This window comes from Cheilinus undulatus, linkage group 7 (assembly GCF_018320785.1).
Source record: "Cheilinus undulatus linkage group 7, ASM1832078v1, whole genome shotgun sequence".
In the NCBI taxonomy this organism is placed as follows: Eukaryota; Metazoa; Chordata; class Actinopteri; order Labriformes; family Labridae; genus Cheilinus; species Cheilinus undulatus.
This window is the reverse complement of record NC_054871.1, coordinates 5878493-5899476: the sequence shown is the minus strand read 5'-3', so window position 1 is coordinate 5899476 and position 20984 is coordinate 5878493. Positions and strand designations below refer to the sequence as shown.

Genomic DNA, 20984 nt, shown 5'->3' with positions numbered 1-20984 from the left:
TGTTCTATTATGATGACATAAGAGCTTTGCAAATCATTGCATTCTGTATCTATGTACATTTTACAGTGGCCCAACTTTTTTGAAATTGGGGTTGTAAATGACAGAGTAAAAGATTAAAACATACAAAAAAAGAGGCATCTTACCAGTCGGCCATGACACCCATTACTAGGTAGCCAAATATGGAGCCCACCAGCAGGGAAAACTTTGCAATGTGCACCTTCCAGGCAGAGTCACACACCAGGTTCCACTAAAACAAGACAGAGGGAAACCAGTCAATATTTATTCAGAGAAAACCTCCCACAGAGAGATGAACGGGAAATAAACATCAACCACATCAGCTGTACAGAAACCAGTCCATCAAACTCTTCCACTCTCTGACTCACGGTTTGATAATTCATGAGGGTTGATGAGTGTGCAAACATGCTACCAACACTTCTGAAATATTCAAATGTGCATCATGTCGGGTGAAAGTACAGTACGTGAGAGAAAAGAGCAGCATGTGTGTGAAAGTGGCAGCATGTCTGCAATAACACAAATCAATAGCTTTCCTCTGAGCACATGGGTCAGTGAACACACCGCTGCAGCTCTCAGCGTCTGAAAGTAAGCCAAGGACATATGTGGGTGTTTGGTCTGCACTCAGGCTCAACCCTGAAGAGAAGAGCCCAGCAGACCGGCTCAGGGTGAGATTTAAAGTAGTGTTTCATTTAACTGTGATTTACTGAACTCTCTGCTGAGCCCCAGACTGTGAAGAGGAGACAATAGAGGAGCTGATTATTGCTTATGAATGATGGTTTTGGTTGTTAAATGGCCGGAGAGCTCAGTCAGTGAGCGTTTATCATGTATGGGCTATTAGGCCTGAGATACCATTCACACACACTGCACCAGGACAGCAGTTAAAGAGGAGCTTTATGTGATATGACCATGCAATTTTGACATTTCATTACATTTCTAACCACATAAATGTTAGTAGTCTTTTATATTTAAAAGTGAATGTTTCGATTAATTTGCAGCAGTCTTTGGGGCTCTAATTCTGCCACAGCACTGTTATGGATTCAAGCACAAAGCGGAGTGAAAGAAGGTCAATTTTAAGCACCATTGTTACTCAGTCAAAAGGCGCATAAAAGTCTAATTATGGCTGTGATTTAGTGGAACACAACTCAAATAATCAAAGTAAAACACACTGACTGGCTACTCAACGCACATATCTAATCACATGGTAGCAACCGATGCATTTAGGCCTGTAGATGTGGTCAACACAAGTTCAAACTGAGCATCAGAGTGAAGAGGAAATGTGATTAAATTGATTGTAGCAATGATTGCTGGTGCAGATTTTCATGCACAATCATGCACAATCATTTCAAGAGCTTACAAGGAAAAATTAGAAAAGAGAAACTATCCAACGAGCTGCAGTTCTCCAGGTCGAAATGGAGAATCAGACTGGTTCAAGATGATAGAAAGGCAACAAATAACCACTCATTGCAAATGAGGAGCATCTCTGAACACGCATGTCACACCTTGGAGCAGATGGGCTGCAGCAGTAGAAGACTGCACCAGGTGTTCAGCTAAGAACAGCCAACTGAGGCTAGGATTCATACAGGCTCACCAAAATTGTTCAAGAAAAGGTGGTAAAAATAACGCCTGGTTATGAGTCTCGATTTATGTTGCAGGATTCAAATGATAGGGTCAGAATTTGATGTATACAACATGACAATACGAATCCATCCTGCCTTGTATTAACAGTTCAGGCTTCTCTTAATAGTGTAATCATGCTGGGGGAATTTTCTTGGCAGACTTAGGGCCCTTTGGTCGGTGGTGTAGTGGTGTCTTCAGAAGTAGGTGTACTCTTAATTTATGCACTGTGTTTTTGTGCTCTAGTATATCTGATACACCTAAAATGTAACTTTTTGTTCTGCACTTGACACTTAGCCTCTGCTGCTTGGCATCAGCTAGTAAAGATAGTTATGAAACCATGAAGAGGGAAGCAAGCTGACAGAGAGTAGCGTCATCAGCTTTGTTTGCACAGTTGGATATCTCAGAGAACTGCAATGTATGACCTACTCTCCTCATAATTATCTGATGATGATATTTTAGCCAGCCAAACAATTAAGTCAACCTTGAGGGTTATTTAATTAGAGGCAGAGTAAAGCAGGTCATGCCTTTGACATCCAAGGACCAAAACATGCAGCATACTATTAAATGATGTGCATCTAAGAGGATTTAGAAGTTGGTTTACTCTATGGATTAAAAAGGGTAGTTTCACCACCAAGTCCTTCCTGAGTATTATTTCTGACCAAGTTGATCCCCTTATGACCACTGTGCACCCATCCTCTGATGGCTACTTCCACCAGGGTAACTTGCCATGTCACAAAGCTCAAATCACCTCAAACTGGACTTTTCAACTTGGAAAGAAGATCGCTGTACTCACACTAGATTTGACAGAGCTCGCTTTAATGTGTTGGAACGGGTTGCATCATGGATGTGCAGCCATGACAGTTGTGCAAATGTAAAAACTGACGCAGAATGTGCAGCTTTCAACAGAATAATCCCACAAATGCAATACATTTCCTACAAATGTAATCGAGGTTACTGAAAACATAAAACACATTTCCTACAAACATAAGTATTGCATTTGCAGCCTTGGCCTTTTTTTGTTGTTTCGCCATGAAACAGGAAGTGTTTTTTTCAGAGCCTTACAATGGGCTCTATGCATGAACTGCTTCCACATTTGACATTAGACCGCTCTCACACTTCCAGTCGGGAGAAGACAATGGTGTTTGATGGCAAATTCGTTGCAGTTTACTTGCTGTTTGCATGAGTTGCCTGAGCTGACTGTCAATGACGAGTTAAATTTAGCTGAAGATGTACATTGCAGCACGCAGCAATGATGTCCAGAAGTGCTTTTAACCTGTTTTTGAAACATCATTTTAGCATGTTCGGATGCCAAGCGATGATGGTAGAGTAAACACAAACAACAATCGAAACAAAAAAAAAAAATAATGAAACGGACAAATTAAGGCAGTACAGGCCGGTTTAGATTCAGTTTTGGTTTAGCACATATCGTTGGGCAGAAGTTGTGAAGCGGCCTTATTTTCCACCGGAAATACGCCACCCCCTGGCGTGCATAGAACCCATACAGGTAGAGCCATGGATCTTAACAGAGTGAATAAAAATGTGTCACAACAGCACTTAGAGGAAATTATAAATAAGGTACAGAAATGCTGTTCACCCAGCCTGTTTGGATACTTTATCATAACTTAAATTTCCTGTCTAAGGAAGCTTGTACCCTGTAAGTACCCTGTAGAGGCCAGTCTTCAATGCACTGGTTGCAGGTTTAAACCACAATCCTGTTGCATAACTGGTGCATGTCTTCCCCCACTCTCCCCCCTAAATTCCTGTCTCCCTTCAACTGTTATGTCAAAATAAAGGCAAAAACCCCAAAAATAGTCTTTAAAAAAGAAAGGCCAAAAAAAGAGTAAATTTGGAAGGCAGTGCTCTAGGGATAAGCGTCTTTACTAGTCTCACAATTCAATTACAAATATCATGTCAACAATTCAGTTCAAAATCATAGTTCTTGTCATTCCCAGTTTCCTCTGTTACTACACACTGTTTTCATAAAGGACAAAAAGTTTGATAAATATGCACTCCTTTTTGTTTATTATAAAGTGCTTTAGAAATCAATGTCAGCAAAATGCAAACCAAGGAAATAAATCATAAAGATCTAGAAATGGCCAACCGTCAGTACACAATAATCCATAATGCTCTGCCACTGCACTGATGCAGAGACATCCCCATCACTTTGCATTGTAAAACTATCAACTTTAACAACCCTGTAATGCATCAATCTACATGCATAATGAGACCTTAGGTATAATTAAAGACACCTGACAAGCTGTACTGCCTGTCACTATCCCTCATTACAAGCAATTGAGGATTTTTTATATCCTGAGATAAGATGTTAATCTTGACTTGTTGGGTTAATTGGGCTTATAATAAGTGTAATTACAGCTTTTTGGCGAGGATTTGGAAAAACATGATTGCTATGAGTGTGGTAATTGCAGTAAATGGTTTCTAAAACTAATCCCCTCCCCTTCACCTGGTCTCACCAGTCATTTCAGGTTATCTAACTTAAGATGATATCTGGGTTAATACATGCTCATGCATACAACCTGTTTAGTTTTGGGATCAGGACTTGATATCATTAACACAAGCAGCATCACTGAGTTCAGATATCAGGAAAGGAAGAAGGTGTAAAGATGCCGCTGTGTGGTTCTCTGTCTCAGAGACTGTTGACTAATCATTGCCTACATGGGCGGCTTCAGTCATGTAGAGCAGTGGTTCAGCCTCAGGACCCCTCAATCTGTCTTACAACAGATCGTGAACCAAACTTCCCCAAAACTTTCAACAACCCATGTTTAGTTAATTAAATATGTTTGGAGCTAACCTGACATGCCAGAAACATCCATCTGGAAAAACCTTCAATACTAAGTGTCTGGGAAAGGGCAGGGGGTTTGAAAAAACTCAAGAGTGTGATTCGATGAACATCACATCTTTACGGGCCAATCAGAGCAACAAATCACGTGACATAGCCACAACCAAGGTGCGAGTGCACAGCTACTGAGGAATAACGCAAACAATGGTGACTGTAGACATGTCAGTACACGACTTTTGTCGTTTATGAAAAGAAAACAACTCACTGCTGTTCTTTGTTCTTCTTTTAACGGAGAAATGGCATTAAGTTCAGATAAAACTGGTGCTTTAACAGCATCCACACTAATGTCTTTCGCCATAATTGCACCGGCCTCTTGTTGCTGCTTGCTTACATCACGACTCCGCCGTGCCTGAAAAAACTGCCCCTCAATGCTGATTGGTTCTGTCACTTTCTAACCGGGCCCAAACAGTTCAGACAGGAGCTTTCCAAGATGGGTTCGCCAGTGAGAAACATGGAAACGGGAGAATCCATCTGCTTTGCAAGGTTAGTTTGGTGCATGATTGGTCCAAAACACCTGATATACAAAAAAAGGAAAGGGACAAAACTGACAAATTTTATACCTTTGTCCCCATGATAATGTGTAAATTTTGCCAATTTTCTGGAAAACTCAGGAAAAGCAGCAGTTTATTGCAAGAAGAGGAGACCCACAAATTTAAATTAACCAAATTTAGCAGTAAAACAGGGTAAACTAAAAGGTATTGATGCATGTCCAATAGGGACTTCAGGACTTTTGCCACCTTTTATTTTGTTCAGACACCAGCTGTGACCCACTGAAAACTGCTCCACAACTCACTTATGGGTCCCATGGATAAATGTTGTACTAAATGTACTATAACCTCTATCAGAAATGGATGTAGCTCTACTGTTAAATGCTACAAGAATGACAATATTATCTATAGAAACTTAAAAGGCAAATTGGTAAATGTTGGCTATACATGTTGAAATAACAATAATCATAAACTATATTCAGTTTGACTGAAAATAAATGATTAGAGAGACCCTTTTCATAAGTCAAAAACTCCTCCTACAGAGTAAAGGACTGTTGATTATGTGTAAAACACAGGCTCCTGGAGGCAGGAGGCTTTTAGCACACCTAACATCTGATTTAGAGAGATTTATCATCGTGTAGGACAGTGGTTCTCAACCTTTTCAGCCCACGACCCCCAAAATAAAAGTGCCAAAGACCAGGGACCCCCACTGTACCTGAAGGTGGTTGAACACAGCGATGCACAATCAAGAATAGTCATGTGCAGACAAGGTCGCCCATTAGGGGGGAAAAATGGGAGAGCTTTCTGGGGCCCAGCCAAACTCTGGGCCGGCAAAATCATGGTCCATTGTAAAGTTAAACTGTGGTATTTTATATTCAACCTGAATAATAACCACTCTTATCAAATAAACAAATTTTAATTCATTTGTGTAGCAAGTAGCCCTCTTAAAACATTAATCCTTTTGTTAAAAGCAGAATTAAAATATGTTAAAAATAGTTAAAATTGGGGCGCAGGTGGCCTAGTGGTTAAAGATCCACCCCATGTACGTGGACAGCCCAGGTTCGAATCAGGCCTGAGGCCCTTCACTGCATGTCTCTCACCCCACTCTCGTCCCTGTTTCCAGCTCTATCCACTGTCCTCCTCTATCAAATAAGGCACAAAAATTCCCCCAAAAAATCTAAAAAAAAAAAAAAAAAATTATATATATATTCAAAATGGGTTAATAATGGCCAAAAATGGTGAGAAAGGTGGTGAAATTAGATTTTAAAAGTAGCAGGAATGGGTTAGAAATTCCAAGAATTAGATAAAAGTGGCAAAAAATAATCAAAAAATGGCAAAAATTGATTGAAGTGGCAAAAATGGGAATATAAGGTGGTAAAATGGGATTCAAAAGTGGCTGAAATGGCGTTAAAGTGGTAAAAATGGGTGGAAATTTGGTGAAATGAGATGAAATTGATATAAACTGGCAATAAAAGGGTTACCTGAGGCAGAAATAGTCAGAAACTGGCAAAAATTGGCATATCAAATTGTGAAATGTGACTTAAAAAGTGGTCAAAGGGGTTAACAGTGGCAATAATGTGTCCACAGAGCCAACAATAGGCAGAGCTGCAAGATTTAGTTTGGAAGTGGTAAAAACAGGCAGAAAAAAAGTGGTGAAAAGGATTTAAAACTATCAAAAAAGGGATCTAAGTTGCAGAAATTTGTTGGCAAAATTGGTGTAAAGTGGCAACAGTGTAATTCAAAAATGTTCTTGGCTTTTTAAGGCATCTGGAGACCCCTTCTTAGTGTCTCGCGACCCAAACGAGAACCCCGGGTGTAGAAGACTGAAACAAACTGATCTGTTTTCATGATCAAACATGGGAGACAATATTGGAATTGTTTCAGTATAGCACCAAAGAAAAAAATCACTGCATCTCTATGATTTATGTACACTTGAGGTGCTTTATCAGCTCTTTTGACCCAAATTGTTTTTTTTTATTATTTGATGCCATTTTTGTCTGATTTGATAATGCTATATGGATTAATCCTGCTACAACACTCTTGATATGAAGACATGGTGGAGATTTTTGATGGTTTTAAACTCAGTAGGGGGTCCAGAGGTCCTACCCAGGAGTTTTTTGACAGTTAAACTCTATTATGGCGCTATTTTCAGCTTTCTCTGCACCTTATTTAGATTTAAAATAGACATATTATTCACTGAAATCATGTCTGATGCATATCATATTTGACACATTTGGCTCTGCCTGTAGGCGGTAGCCCACCAGTGCCTGATGTTTAAACCGCCCACGTTGTCTAGCCTTACACAAGTTCAGTGTTTAGTTTGATTTAAAATGTTAAAGCTGATCACAGTGGTCTTATTTAAGCTCCAGTCTGACTCTTGTACATGTGACTGACGTTAATCTGCCATTGTGATGCGTAAATGTCTAAAAATAGTCATTTTAGTAACACATACACACTCACAATCATGCACACAACCACACACTATGCATCCTACAGCAGCAGAGTTTAGTCATCCACTGCTGTTTTCTCTCGCTCTCGCGCACGCACATCCTCTCATATTGAGGTCAGTGGGTAACTTGTCAATCAGCTGTGCTGCTGCATGCGGCTCTGCTCTGAGCTGATGCTGGCAGTGAGGATGAAGATGCTGAGGATGATGATGATGGTGATGGACAGACACATTTCTCCTCTATCACAAAGATAACACTGTAGGTCTATCACTCGTTACCTTGGTAACCACATTCTGACTAAGTCCCGTCTGCAGCTCGAGCCTCCACTCCTTACACGCGCACAGCAGACCGCTGCCGTCGCCGTATCCCTCCCCGGTGCTGACATTGTCAGTGATCTGTGAGCTGACGGTGACCGGCAGTGACGAGTTGGTCCAGTTACTCTGGTTGACCAGCGGCTGAACGCACGTGCCATTTGGCTGAGCCAGGAGGAAATAATCCGAAAACTGGCTAAAGCCGATAAACAATGCCGGTATCCAGGTCAGGACCACGAGCTGCTTCTGGTGCTTCCCAAAGCCCCCCAGAGACGGCAGAACCGAGCCGTCGATGTGCGGCAGCAGCCGGGGCACCGGGTGCTCCAGCGGGGTGAAGCCGTTCTCAGGCGGGTGGTCCTGCGCCTCCGGCCGGCCGCCTGCCATCACGGCCCGGCCACAAAGAGAGCAGCTGGGCGCTACAGAGGGTGAAGCAAAGCCCCCGCTCTGTCTGCGTTAAGCCCTTTGACACAAAGAAAGCCCACGGCGCAGATAAATCCTGTGTAGCCAACAAAGCCCGATCCAAAAATACGCGCTCTCCAGTCCGTGCAGGCGTGCAGAGGCACCGAATCACCGAGCAGCCGTCCTCATAGCGAGGGGGCTCGGAGCGACCAGGGGATGTCCGTATGGAGAGGCTGTGTCAGGAGGAGAGGCTCCCTGGACTCGGACAGGCAGACATGCTCACCAACACGAGCTTTGTATTCCATGAGTACAGCTGCTACAGAAGGATCCATCCATGTGAAGCTGAACTGGGCCAGGCCTGCTGGTGGAGAAAGAGTGGAATATGGAGCTGCATCCACGCACGGATCCTCTAAACATCTGCTGGTCCTTCATCCATGAGCGCCACAGGTCTCATACCTGTCCAGACTGTGACCCCCTAGAGGTGTGCATCACTCAGCTTCTTAAATCCCGAAAACCAGCGCTCCCGGTCGTCCCCGCTCCACTTTGGACGTGTTTGCTTCACAGGCGTGATGGTGCTTGGTTTGTCGCCGTCTAGTCAATGGGACACGGTGCCAAAGCGAGGTTTGGAGCAGAGATGGGGGGGGGGGGGTGCAAGCCCCGCCCTCTCTTGGTCGCGCTATGCGCTGCGATTGGAGATCCTTCAAAGGACGACTGCACTACTGACGGGCATCTGCAGGCAACAATGATCCCCTTTGTGCAGTATCTGCCCTCTCCAATGAACGTAAAGCTTGTTATCAATCACCTTTCCATTGATTTCATTTGATTTAGACTGAAATGATGAGGTGAGGATGCTGCTGCAGGTTTATTAAAGGTTGTTTGGTGCGCTCGCGGAACGTCCCACTGGGGCTGTTTTGCGTCATACAGTTTTTTTTCCAAACCCGTCATATAAATAGGCAGTAGTAGACACTGCTGGTCTGAGGAGACAAAAGAAGGATGTGAGGGATTTGGGATGATTTACAGCCTGTCAGCCGCGAGGGGGAGCCAAACGATCACATTAGGCGTCCTTGCAGCAGTTAGTCAAATTTAAAGAGGTTATCAGGATGATGATAATGGAGGAAATAAACAACAGTGAACACATGCTGCACGATCAGAGGGCAGCGAAGCAAAGAGGTGAGATTTAGATAAACGGACACGCATGCTGGAGGTGTTGGTGTGGGTGCAGCTGATCTCAGAGTGGGTGACCTTGAGACTCAAGTGAGTGGTACATTTTCCCTCAGAGGCCTGCAACTGAGATAATGTGACAGGCTCTGTGTAGGTGTCTGTGTGTGTAGATTTAGTCTTCAATCCATCAAACTTTACTTCATAAGGCACCTTTCAGACTCATTTAAATGCAGCCCTAAGTGCTCTGAAAGAGAGTGGGACGTAGCTGAGGAAAGGAGACAAGAAATGAAACAAAGGTAGAAAGATGTGAATTAATAAGGAAACGAGTTATGTAAGCATGTTTTTTTTCTGAAATGATTTAGCAAGCGCAAGATAATTGTTTTAACGACAGCATAAGCGCTCAGTGAAGAACCCCTAATCTCAATTATGCCCCCATGTGCTGCTGATAAGTTATGTAACCTATTACATGACTCTTAGCTGCAACAGCATTGTAATGTTCAACAGACCCAGGCTTCATACATGAACTCTCCCGGCAGTGACAGTGCACATACTACAACCCCAGTTCCAAAAAAGTTGGGGCGCTGTGTAAAATGTAAATAAAAACAGAATGCAGTCATTTAGGAACGGGGCAACAGAAGACTGGACAAGTGGCACTAATGAAAAAACAGCTGGAGGAGAATTTTGCAACTAACTAGGTTCACTGGCAACACATCAGTAACATGCCTGGTTATTAAAGAAGCGTTTTAGAGACGCAGAGTCTCTCAGAAGTAAAGATGGGCATCAAAAAATGTCAAGAACAATTTCAGAAAAAAAAAAATTCCTCAACATTAGACTATGAATATCCCACCATCTGCAGTCCACAATATAATCAAAAGATTCTGAGAATCTGGAGAAATCTCTGAGCAAGGGAAAAGGTCAAAGGTCAATGTGTAGGTCACTGCATTAAAAACAGGCATGATTCTGTACTGGAAATTACTGCATGCTCTCAAGAACACTTCCAGAAATCCTTGTCCGTCAACACATTTCACCACGCCATCCAGAAATGTAATTTAAGGCTGTATCATGCAAAGAAGAAGCCATATGTGAACACGATCCGGTCCTCTCTGGGCCAAAGCTCACTTAAAATGGACCAAGGTGAAATGGAAAACTCTTTGGAAACCACAGATTTCATGTCCTCAGGCTAAAGAGGAGAGGGACAGTCCAGCTTGTTGTCAGTGCACAGTTCAAAAGCCTGTGTCTCTGATCCACATCTGGAAAGGCACCATCAATGCTGAAAAGTAGACAGAGGTTTCAGAGCAACATATATGGGGAAGGGAAGGCCTTTACTATTGCACCACATCCATCACAACAGCATGGCTTCAGAATAGAAGAGTCCAGATGCTGAACCGGCCTGCCTGCAGTCCAGAACTTTCATGATTTAGAGCATCAGATAACGGAAAATCTGGCAACTGGTCTCTTCACTTCCCAGACATTTGCAGACTGTTGTTAAAAGAAGAGAGGATGCTACACAATTGTAAACCAGTGTTACTTTTGGCAGCTATTTTTAATTTTAGTCTTAGTTTTAGTCTTTAAATGAAATGCATTTCAGTTTTAATCACAGTTTAGTCATTTCTATCCTTTTTAGTTTTAGTCTAGTTTTAGTCGATGGTAACTCAAAACATTTTAGTCTAGTTTTAGTCCATAAACAATCCTCACATTTTAGTCTTTACTTTTAGTCCAAGCAGTTATTCTCTTACCTAAATCTGGTACCAAATCATGGTAGTGTGTTCTCTGCACCCTGCTAAACCTGGGGCCCCTGCTTTTACAGCTGAGAGGCAGAAAAGATACAGCTACACTGCATTTTAACAGATTTACCCACAGTGGAGAGATATCATGGATTTTGAATGTCTGATGAAAACTACATCACATTTTAGTCTAGTTTTAGTCATCTTGACAAACACTCTACTTAGTTTTTGTCAGTTTTAGTCATCACAGATCTATTTTTGTTAGTTTTAGTCTAGTTTTTTTCATGGAAGAAAAGTCTGTCGACAAATAGTTTGTCATAGTTTTAGTTGACAAAATTAACACTGGAGTAAACATGGCCCTGTCCCGACTTTTTTGAGATGTGTTGCTGCCATCAAATTCCAAATGAGGTAATATTTTCATGAAATGATAAAATGTCTCAGTTTCAACATCTGATACGTTGTTTATAAGCTGCTGTAATTAAATATGGGTTTATGAGTTTCAACAATCACCGCATACATGCAAGTACATGGTGGTGACTATGTTGGTAGTACCTAGGCTGCTATCGACCCTTACAGAAAACAAGAGAAGATGGAGAGACAGAGATTGGAGGTCCTCATCCCTGCCAGATCATACTCCTGCTCTAACTCCCACTACTCTGTCATTTTCATGAGGGGGAGTAGGGGAGAAGACAGAATAACAGGAGATTAATAAATTCAATGTCCAAAGGGCCAAACATATTTTTAGCCACCTGCATTCTCCAAATAAAAGAAATGTCCTAAATGAATTACCTGTGGCTGATGCCCCTGTTGTAAATTTGACCTTAATGATGACATGAAATGATATAAATCCAAACTCTTCAGCGCTGTGGCTTGATTTGATGCGTGTATGGAGGAATCATGTTTCTAGCACCTGTGCAACCTGACTTCCTGTTTACCTGTGACCTTATAACACCTGACCCTACCACCTGACCAGTGAACCCACATGTTATCACCACCTAGTGGCCATATTCATTAAAATAAACATGTAAACAAAACTCCTAGAAATAATAAGACACGTAATCCTTCTACAATAAATACAAAAACAGCGTAAACATTTTAAAATGTGACTTTAGAAGTAGAATGGAATCATGACAGTTATAATAATTCTGCCACAATTCATACATTTTTGTGTATTGCATTCCAACTTACCACACAGTAATCCACCAGGTCTTTGCTTTAACTTGTCTGTGGGGATCTACTTATCATTGCCTAAAGGTAAAGTCATGTATGCACTCTGCAACCCACCTCAGGCACGTCTCACAACCTGCTATAGCATTACAGTGGCCTATTGACTGTATGTTCTGCACCTGAGGGAGGGTGCCCTTGAGCCATGAATATAAAATGTAACAGAAATTCAATAGGCAAGTGGAGTGACATACATTATAAACTCTGCTAAATATATTTTAAGCTCATGTTAGATCCTCTGTAGGCTGTCCAGTGTCTTGAAGTGTAACATCTAAAAGCAGCAACAAATGTCCCTGTTCTGTTTTGTGAACACAACCTAAGAGAAACCAGAGAACCCAAGGGACCTGCCTGGTGCAACCCACTAAACACCCCACATCATTTAGACATTTTTTTCTGGGCTAAATCTAAATGTTGTCTAAATCTAGATGTTGTTTAGATGTAGGTGGAGACGTTTTTTTCTTTTCAACTATTTTTTGCTGGGTGGGAAGGCCACCACTGAGAGGTAGCCTGGTGCAAGGCCATGTAGCGCAATATAAAAGAAGAAAAGAAATTAAAATCCAAATGTGCACCATGTTCCAAATTATTATTCAAATTGGATTATAGTGTCATAAACATTCAATTTTTTTTTATTTTTCAGTTAAACTCATGGATGGTTATGTGTCTCAGGGCTCAACAAGGCTGCAACATCAGCAAGGAGGGGGCGGAGTCATGTTTTGGGCTGGAATCATGAGGAGAGAGCTGGTAGGCCTCTTTAGGACCCCTGAAGGTGTGAAAATGACCTCGGCAAAGTATACAGAGTTTCTGACTGACCACTTTCTTCCATGGTACAAAAAGAAGAGCAGTGCCTTCTGTAGCAAAATTATCTTCATTCATGACAATGCTCCATCTCATGCTGCAAAGAATCCCTCTGTGTCATTGGCTGCTATGGGCATAAAAGGAGAGAAATTCATGGTGAGGCCCCCATCCTCTCCTCCTGACCTCAACCCTACTGAGAACCTTTGGAGCATCCGCAAGCTAAAGATCTATGAGGGTGCACCTCTGCAAAAGCCGGGACTTTTCCTCGTAAAAACAGGAGTAAGATCCTCATTTTCTATTCTATTGTTGTCAGCTTTGAACCTAAACTAGCAAACGCTTTATGCTTTAGTGCAGGGTTAGGATTAGGGTGTAATTTTTCTAGCTATCTCACAGCTACATGCATTTACAGGCTTCTCTTTCACCATACAAATTCAGACTGGGGGAAAATCTTTTTTTTTTTGTTGTATCACTCAATACCAGTAGCAGCTACAGTGAGTCTGACAGTTTGGGAAGAAACCTCAGAGTGTTACCTTTCTAAACACACCTTGTTTGTACTTGTGCTCCAAATGGTTCAAACACAGCATTTCAGTTAATTCTGTTATTCCTGGATAGGTGTTTTTGGCTACTTTACATGTAATTCTGTAGCTGATTTATTGTATTCTTAGGAAGACCAGAGGGGAGAGTGTGATAGTTGGCTAGCCTGTTAGTAATAAAAGCATGCATCAGTGTGTCTGTTTGGCTCAGAGAGAGAAACGGCCTCTCAGACAATGAAAAGCTCTCTTGTGTGTATAAACCTGATAGCAGCCTCACAGTTTACTCCTGATGTCTCAGGCTGGCATTGAGCTGGTATTCAGGGTGCGGCTGACGGTGTAACAGGGAAGTGACAACTTGTGATCATGTCACACCTTCGTCCTCACCCCACCCTGCTCATCCTCCTCCTCCTCCTCTTCTTCAGAGACTTATTAAGATTTAAGATCCAGGAGGAGGGTGGAGGAGGCTGTGTTTGCCTCTGTGTCATCTGTTAATGTCTGCCAACCACACCCATGTTAGAAGACATACCAGAGCTAGCTTGGGCACAGACCCACCAACCAACCACCCAACATCAACAATGCAGATGTACATTTGCCTAGTTTACCAATAGCAGCTGAGCTACTTGAATATAATCACATTAATTAAGGCTAAATTAAACACAAATTTCCCTCCATGCAAACATTTAATTAGCTATGGGAAATGACTTATTTACTAAATCATCATTGCAGTGATTTATCAGTGATGTTGCCGCTCCAAAGATTTATGTTGTTCATTACATTAGGAAGTAATTAGCTGTCACTTAAACTTTGACATTATTAAATAAATAAATCACTAGTATTTGTTACCTTGTAAAAGGTAAAGTGTAGAAAGAAGGCGGTTCCTGTTCCCCTTTCTCTCTCTCTGTGTGGAAGGCAGACTATAGCTTTAAAATTCTTCAGAGGACTTTCAAAGGTAAGGTTTCTGATCAAATAATGTAAAATAATATTAAAGTAGCAGGACGAATCACATAAAAAATGCACAAACATCACCAATGTCCTGTAATCCTCTTAAAGTAGTTAAATGATATTACACATATGACCCCACATATTTGCATATGTATATATTCACATATTTGCTTGAACACATCTAATTTGTATAAACTGGCTATGCATTGATTACATAACCTTATTTGGATGTTTTCTGTCAATTTAAATTTCCAAGTGTTTTAAAGTTGCTATATAAAGGTGCTTGCCTTGTCACAGAAAACCACTTTACTCCTTTATGTCTTCCTCCTCCACTGACGGGCCCAAACTGAAAGACATCCTCTGTATAGTAGGAGGTGGAGCAGCATCGTTTGTCTCCATGAGACCATTGACCCACATTGGTTCAGGTGTCATGTGACAGCTCTGTAACAGCCCCTCCCTCCCATTCACCCCCTCCTCACCTACCTGGCTCTGTCTCTATAACCCCAGGAGGCATATCCATGTCACCGTGCTGCACAGGTACACCTCTGTCACACGATCGGTGAGCTACAACAGCCTGACTGCTCTCCTCTACAATGGCACAGACAACACTGCAGTCTAATGTGTGACACGTCCTCTAACTATAGACATCCATACACTCATACACTCACATAAGAAGTTGAATCATTTTGTTTGGGTGGCTAAAATTTGAATTCAGTTCTTCAGTGTTTTCAGTGTGACACCCTGGGGGAGTTCATGGAAACTTGGAGGTGAACGTGTTGGGTGGAAATTCAATAAAAAATTAAAACAATGTGTATTCCTTTTTTAATACTAAGTTTTTTTTCTTCTCATGCTAATCTTTTTAAAACATAGGCCAAAATAACTAATCAGAAGCAAGAAAAGGTTTTTGACCCCAGACCAGAAAGCACTAGAAAAGGTTTTCACCCAAGACCGGAAAGCACCAGAGACAGTTTTTGACCCTAGTCCAGAAAGCACTAGAAAAGGCTTTTGACCCTGGACCAGAGAGCACCAGAAAAGGTTTTTGACCCCAGACTAGAAAGCACCAGAAAAGGCTTTTGCCCCCAGACTAGAAAACACCAGAGACAGTTTTTGACCCTAGACCAGAAAGCATCAGAAAAGGCTTTTGACCCCAGACCAGAAAGCACCAGAAAAGGCTTTTGACTTAGACCAGAAAGAACCAGAAAATGGTTTTGACCCTGGTCCAGATAACAGCAGAAAAGCTTTTTGTAAAGGTTAAGGTTTTAGCAAATTTTGTTAGGGTAGGGTCTTCACCAGGGGTTAATGCTGTATGGGGGTCCTAGTCATGGAACGGTTCAGGAACCTCTGAGCTAGAGGGATAAAATGTATCATATGTATACCAAAAGTGAAGGCTGATTAGATCTCATAATCAGTCTATTACTGTAGCTTAACCTAACTGTGCATGTAAATATACTGACTGCTTCTGTGCAACTCTGGCAAATAACTAATAGCCATAATAAAAGGCAGAGAGATGCAGGCAGCCATGTTGAAACAGAGCACAGTGTTCCTCTCAGTTCTTGCCTGCACAGTCATCTCTTTCAGCGTTTATGCAAACTCCCTCAGGCAATCAATGAGTCATGTGATTCTCTTATCCTCCCTTATGTACTCACTCGCTCACTCTGTCTTGTTCTCACACACACACCTGCACAGGTGCAGACACAACAGCAAGGATTCACCTTTCCTTTCTCTCCTTCTCTATGATTCAGTTTACAGTCTTAAAAATTACAGTCAAACCAGCATGAACCAAGTCCTGACCCCTCCCCTCTACTGCTGCATTGAGCGTATGAGTGCTAGTGTGTGTCTGCTGGTTTGGTTTCTTCGCACCGGCTCCACCCTAACCTCCACCACAGTCAGAACATTTAAAGTGTGTGCAAATAATGTTGGTGTATACAAAACAAACCCAAACGACGTGGGCAAGTTCAGAAATCATCAGCACTTATATTAAGTTTTAAAACAACATATTGTTAAGTAACATCTAAAGCTATCAGGGAGTTAATACAAGGTTTAACATGATCATGTGGAGGAAGTAGTCTACGTCAGTTTGATGATATATCTGTGTTTTAAGACACAGTCGTACTACTTTTTGTGAGAGAACCATGGCTCAGTGTTCCAGGTCCCTCCATCCTGACAGAGATCTTCACATGGTTTATTTGCATGAGCGTGTGTGCCACGGCACTGTGCATAATTGCTCTTAACACTTAGCAGCACCGGCCTCTTGTTGCTGCTTGCTTATGTCACATCTCCGCAGCGCCTGAAAGTACTGCCTCTCAACGCTACGGTCCCGTCACTTTCTAACCGGGCCCAAACGGTTCAGACGGGAGCTTTGCAAGATGGATTTGCCAGTGAGAAACAGGCGTATCCATCTGCTCTGCAAGGATAAGCCGCTTTCATATGTGATTCTAAATCAGATACGTATCTCATATATTGGAAGTTGACTGCAGTGTGAACAGCCAACAAACAAAAAAAAAATCAGATCTGAGAAAAGATCAGAGCTGTGCATTAAGGCCTGCAATGTGAAGGTAGCCTTTGATGACATTTTGATTCATCCAGTGTCGACAGCTGGTTCAACATATGACTGCCTAGCTCCTCTCAGAGGGGCCATATTAACCCCCATGTTGCTCTCCCTTTATTGGCTTCCTGTTGGACTGAATTTAAGATCTTCCTGTAAGCCTTTAAAACACTTCACAGTTTGGCACCTCCTTATCACCCTCCCGCCAGAGTGCTGAGGTCTGCCAACCAGCTATTCCTGGATGTCCAAGAACAAGGCAAGAAAACCAGGAGGGAGCAAGCTATGGATCCTGTGGGCCACTCCAAAAAAGAGCTCCAACAGCTCCTGAACATTTTAGATCATTGTTGAAAGTGCATCTTTCTTTTTGGCCGATGTTTCAGGTTTTATCCCCATGTGAAACCAAAAGGAAACTTGAAGAAAACAGATACCAACATGTGTACACATGGATAAGACGCTTAGCATCACAGTGTTTGTATTTAACAATCTTGTGTACTTTGCCCCATCCTGCAGAATTACGCCTCTAAATGCCGAACTCTTTTTAACTTGGCTGGTGAGGTGATGCTTTTGGGTGCAGTTTGATTGTCTTTCTGTTAACAGGAGTAAAGAGTAGGAGAAACTGCTCGCCAATTTCCATAAAACTTATTAAAAGGGCGTATCATGGGCAATTATATTTACAGATTTAATGATAGAAGAATGGAGATCCTTAAAGGGATCATATTTTTATTCATTCATATTTTTTTCATTCATATTTTTATTCATTTATTCTTTTTTTAAACAGATAACTCTTACTTTCTTCTTTGGTTGCTAATTTGAACATCTTAAAACCAATTTGATAATGCTTCAAAGTAAATAAGCCTGTTGATTGATATTTCTTATTCCATTATTCATGTGCATAATTACTTTGACATTTGTCCTCTCTGCACAACCTGCTCTTACAGGTGCAGGCATGGATGTTACATCTACGTGCCATCTGCCTTGAGGGGATTACGAATGGTGGAGACGCTGCAGAGGCCGCACCCTTGCATAAGTGCACAACCGACTCTGCTTTTCCTCTATGGTGTAAACTCATACATCAAGTTTGTAGTAATAAGCTTGACAGATTTTTAGCCTAAGCGTGTGAACTACGACAACCATGTCTATCTGTCTTGATTACAGTCTAACTCAGGGCAGGAGTCACACTTCAGACTTTCTAACACTGCTAAAAAGATGGACATCAACCAGGAAGTATCATCGTAAGGTGATTTCCTTCATGCTTGGTTTCAAGTATGAGTTGAATCCTGAGAACAATACAAGAATAAGCAGCCACTCCCTGATTAACAGTCATCATCATCATTACTCGTGTTAAATCCTTTCAATTAATGACTGAAACTTTCCTTTTACACACAAACACACCTGCATTCAACCTGCCAAAGATCTGACAAGATGAGACAGCCCCTCAGACAAGTAAAAACACAAAACAAAACTATTAAAAGGCTCCTCCTCTTAGAGAGTGAAGACAGATGAGATGTCTGTACATGCATATGTGGTCTGAGTCAGCACGGCACGGTTACAGGAGATAGCTGTGTCAGTGCAAGTGAGCTGGAAAGAAGGGGGTTTCACTTGATCGTAGGATTATTAAAGGAGTACTCCTCCCTTCATTCCAGCAGATGATGGGTGTGTTCATGGGTGTAGGCCCAGGAGGTTCCTTCGGCTCACCTGTGAGGCAGAGCCAAGGTGGAGTTGGCTGCAGGGCGTTGTGGGTGTAAACATGAAGCTGAGTTGTTATAACGGCTACAACACAAGCACAAGTTGTATTTCTTAATATCATTCATTTTGTTAAGCTTTGCTTTCACAGCTTGTGGATCCATGTCAGCAAAGCCCACTTATTAGCAGCATTGGCCTTAGCTTTGCTTAGCTGCATCTCCTCTACCAAGTCAGAGCTTGTGGACTGCCAGATCAGGCAGGCAGCATGTCTCATGCACCTGATATACAATGCTTACATGCAGAGAATCTAAAGAATAGAGGGCTAGGGAGGGATATGGGGATGATCCCACCCCAACTGCAGATTAACTAAAAAGTGAAAAGGCCTCATTACAAAACATTAAGGAAACAATTGACAGTGTAAATGCTAAAGGCTATCACTGTCATTGTTATAATCCTGCATTTAAAGAAATTGTGTTAAACTGTTAAGTAATTAAACATTGTTGAGTTGAGGATTGGTTAACCAGAGTCTGTAATTACAGACAACAGTCAACGAGTGGAAACTGGAAAGAGCAACTAGCAAGCTGTGAGTCTGTACTTCACGACTATCACATTATTCTTAGAGCTCAACCACTGTACAGGAAGTTAGCAGGATTACAAACCTCACATGTGGAAGACAGATGGTATAAACCTTTTTCCATCTGGGGAGCCTATAACCCTATAGAACCCATCATAACGCTGGCACTATAATGAGCACATTAATTTTTGATTGGTGGTAGATTTGAAACCAGATAAGATAGATCGATCATTCTTTTTGCATATAAAATCTAGGGAGTTACACTAACATTTCACACATTCACCATGTTTCAGAGGGCTTTTTTGTTGCAGTGATGGGTTTGTAAAAATACACAATAAAGCGCACATAACAAAAATCTTTATAAACGAGACCACGGGTACTTGCAGCACTTCCTACACTTCTTACGTTGAAATAAACGTCATCACATTGTGGGCATGACCTGTCACATGATTTTTACGTGTCCCTGCCCAATAGCCCCCCCACCCCCACAATGAGAAGTGGCGTATTTTCCCAGGAGTTGTAGTTTTTTTTTCTCGCATAATACACCGAAGAACTTAGCCTGCACACATACTCACTCTCGCTCTCGTTTCCCCCCTACATTTTTACAAAAACACTCAGACACACAACCCACACACACCAGACATCCATCACACACACCTCTGACACACTTCCACACATATGTAGTTATGGAGCCGCAAAAATCTGGTCACGCCGAACGATTTTACAGCAGGTGCGAAGCTTTTGAACTACTTACAGCATCAGATGAAGAGTCTAACTACTCATCTGGCTCATTTTTTTTTTCAAGGTTACAAAACTGACTATATCTCAGAAAGCAAGTTATATGCAGACTCCAAATAAATTTACAGTGGTTCCAAAAGATATTGTGCAACTTTTTCAAATTTACAAATTTGAGGGATACAGCTGTGCAGTTTCTGTATTTTGAAATATATGTGAAAAAAAAAACTATTTTCATTTTTCTTTTAGGTTTATTGCACTTTTAAGCAATTTATTGTAGTAGTGAAGACATAAGTTAATACATATTTTTAAAACTTGGGATGTAGGGGTTATATTGATGTAAAGCAAATAAAAATACTCCCAAAAATTGCACCACAGTATGTAAAAATGTAAGAATATGTCCTAGCCAGTTCATAAAGTCCCAAGGACATTTGTATTTGAAATGGACCTGCTTCTTATCATCCACCACGAAAAAACAAGGTCTTCATCTGTGAATCAATGCACCTAATTTCCTTGTCTCTGTCCAGATTTAAAGTTGGGACAGAGACAAGGAAAGACTTGGAAATTTGGGAAATGCTCACTGGTGGACTTGCACAATGATAGGTTTTAAAGGGTTAAAACCAGACTTGTCTTCAAGATTTTTATGGCACTTTAAACCAGGCATATTGTCGTGCCCATTTGCCCTGAAACAACTGCCATTGTCCTTACAGAAACTTTAGGAGTTGAAAATCTGCTAATGTGATTTGCACACAACCTTGAAGCTTACCTCAAATGATCTCCATAAAAATCCCCTCCTGCCAACTCCTCACACTGTATATATATTGCTGTTTAATGAAGACAATCTAACGTCTTTGGCGTTCAAAGTTACTTACAAGGACACTGTATTCCTCAAGGCTAGGTAAGGAGTTCTTCCACTTTTTTAGTCAGAGTTTTG

General features: G+C 41.6%; 1 protein-coding gene across 2 annotated transcripts in view; it reads right to left on the bottom strand.

Moving 5' to 3' along the window:
• The window catches only part of LOC121512404 (solute carrier family 22 member 23), a 54247-nt gene extending 42309 nt beyond the window's left edge, over positions 1–11938 (bottom strand). Inside the window, exons 1-2 of one of the 2 annotated variants that reach the window (XM_041791664.1) lie at positions 11809–11938; positions 144–247 (exon numbers count right to left, since the gene is read on the bottom strand). In XM_041791664.1, the coding sequence (XP_041647598.1) occupies positions 144–247; positions 11809–11853 (149 nt within the window). In that variant the 5' untranslated portion in view covers positions 11854–11938. Of the gene's footprint in view, positions 1–143; positions 248–7702; positions 8708–11808 lie in introns of those variants that run through there. The other variant, XM_041791663.1, reaches the window with a different exon arrangement.
• Between the last annotated feature and the right edge of the window lie 9046 nt (positions 11939–20984).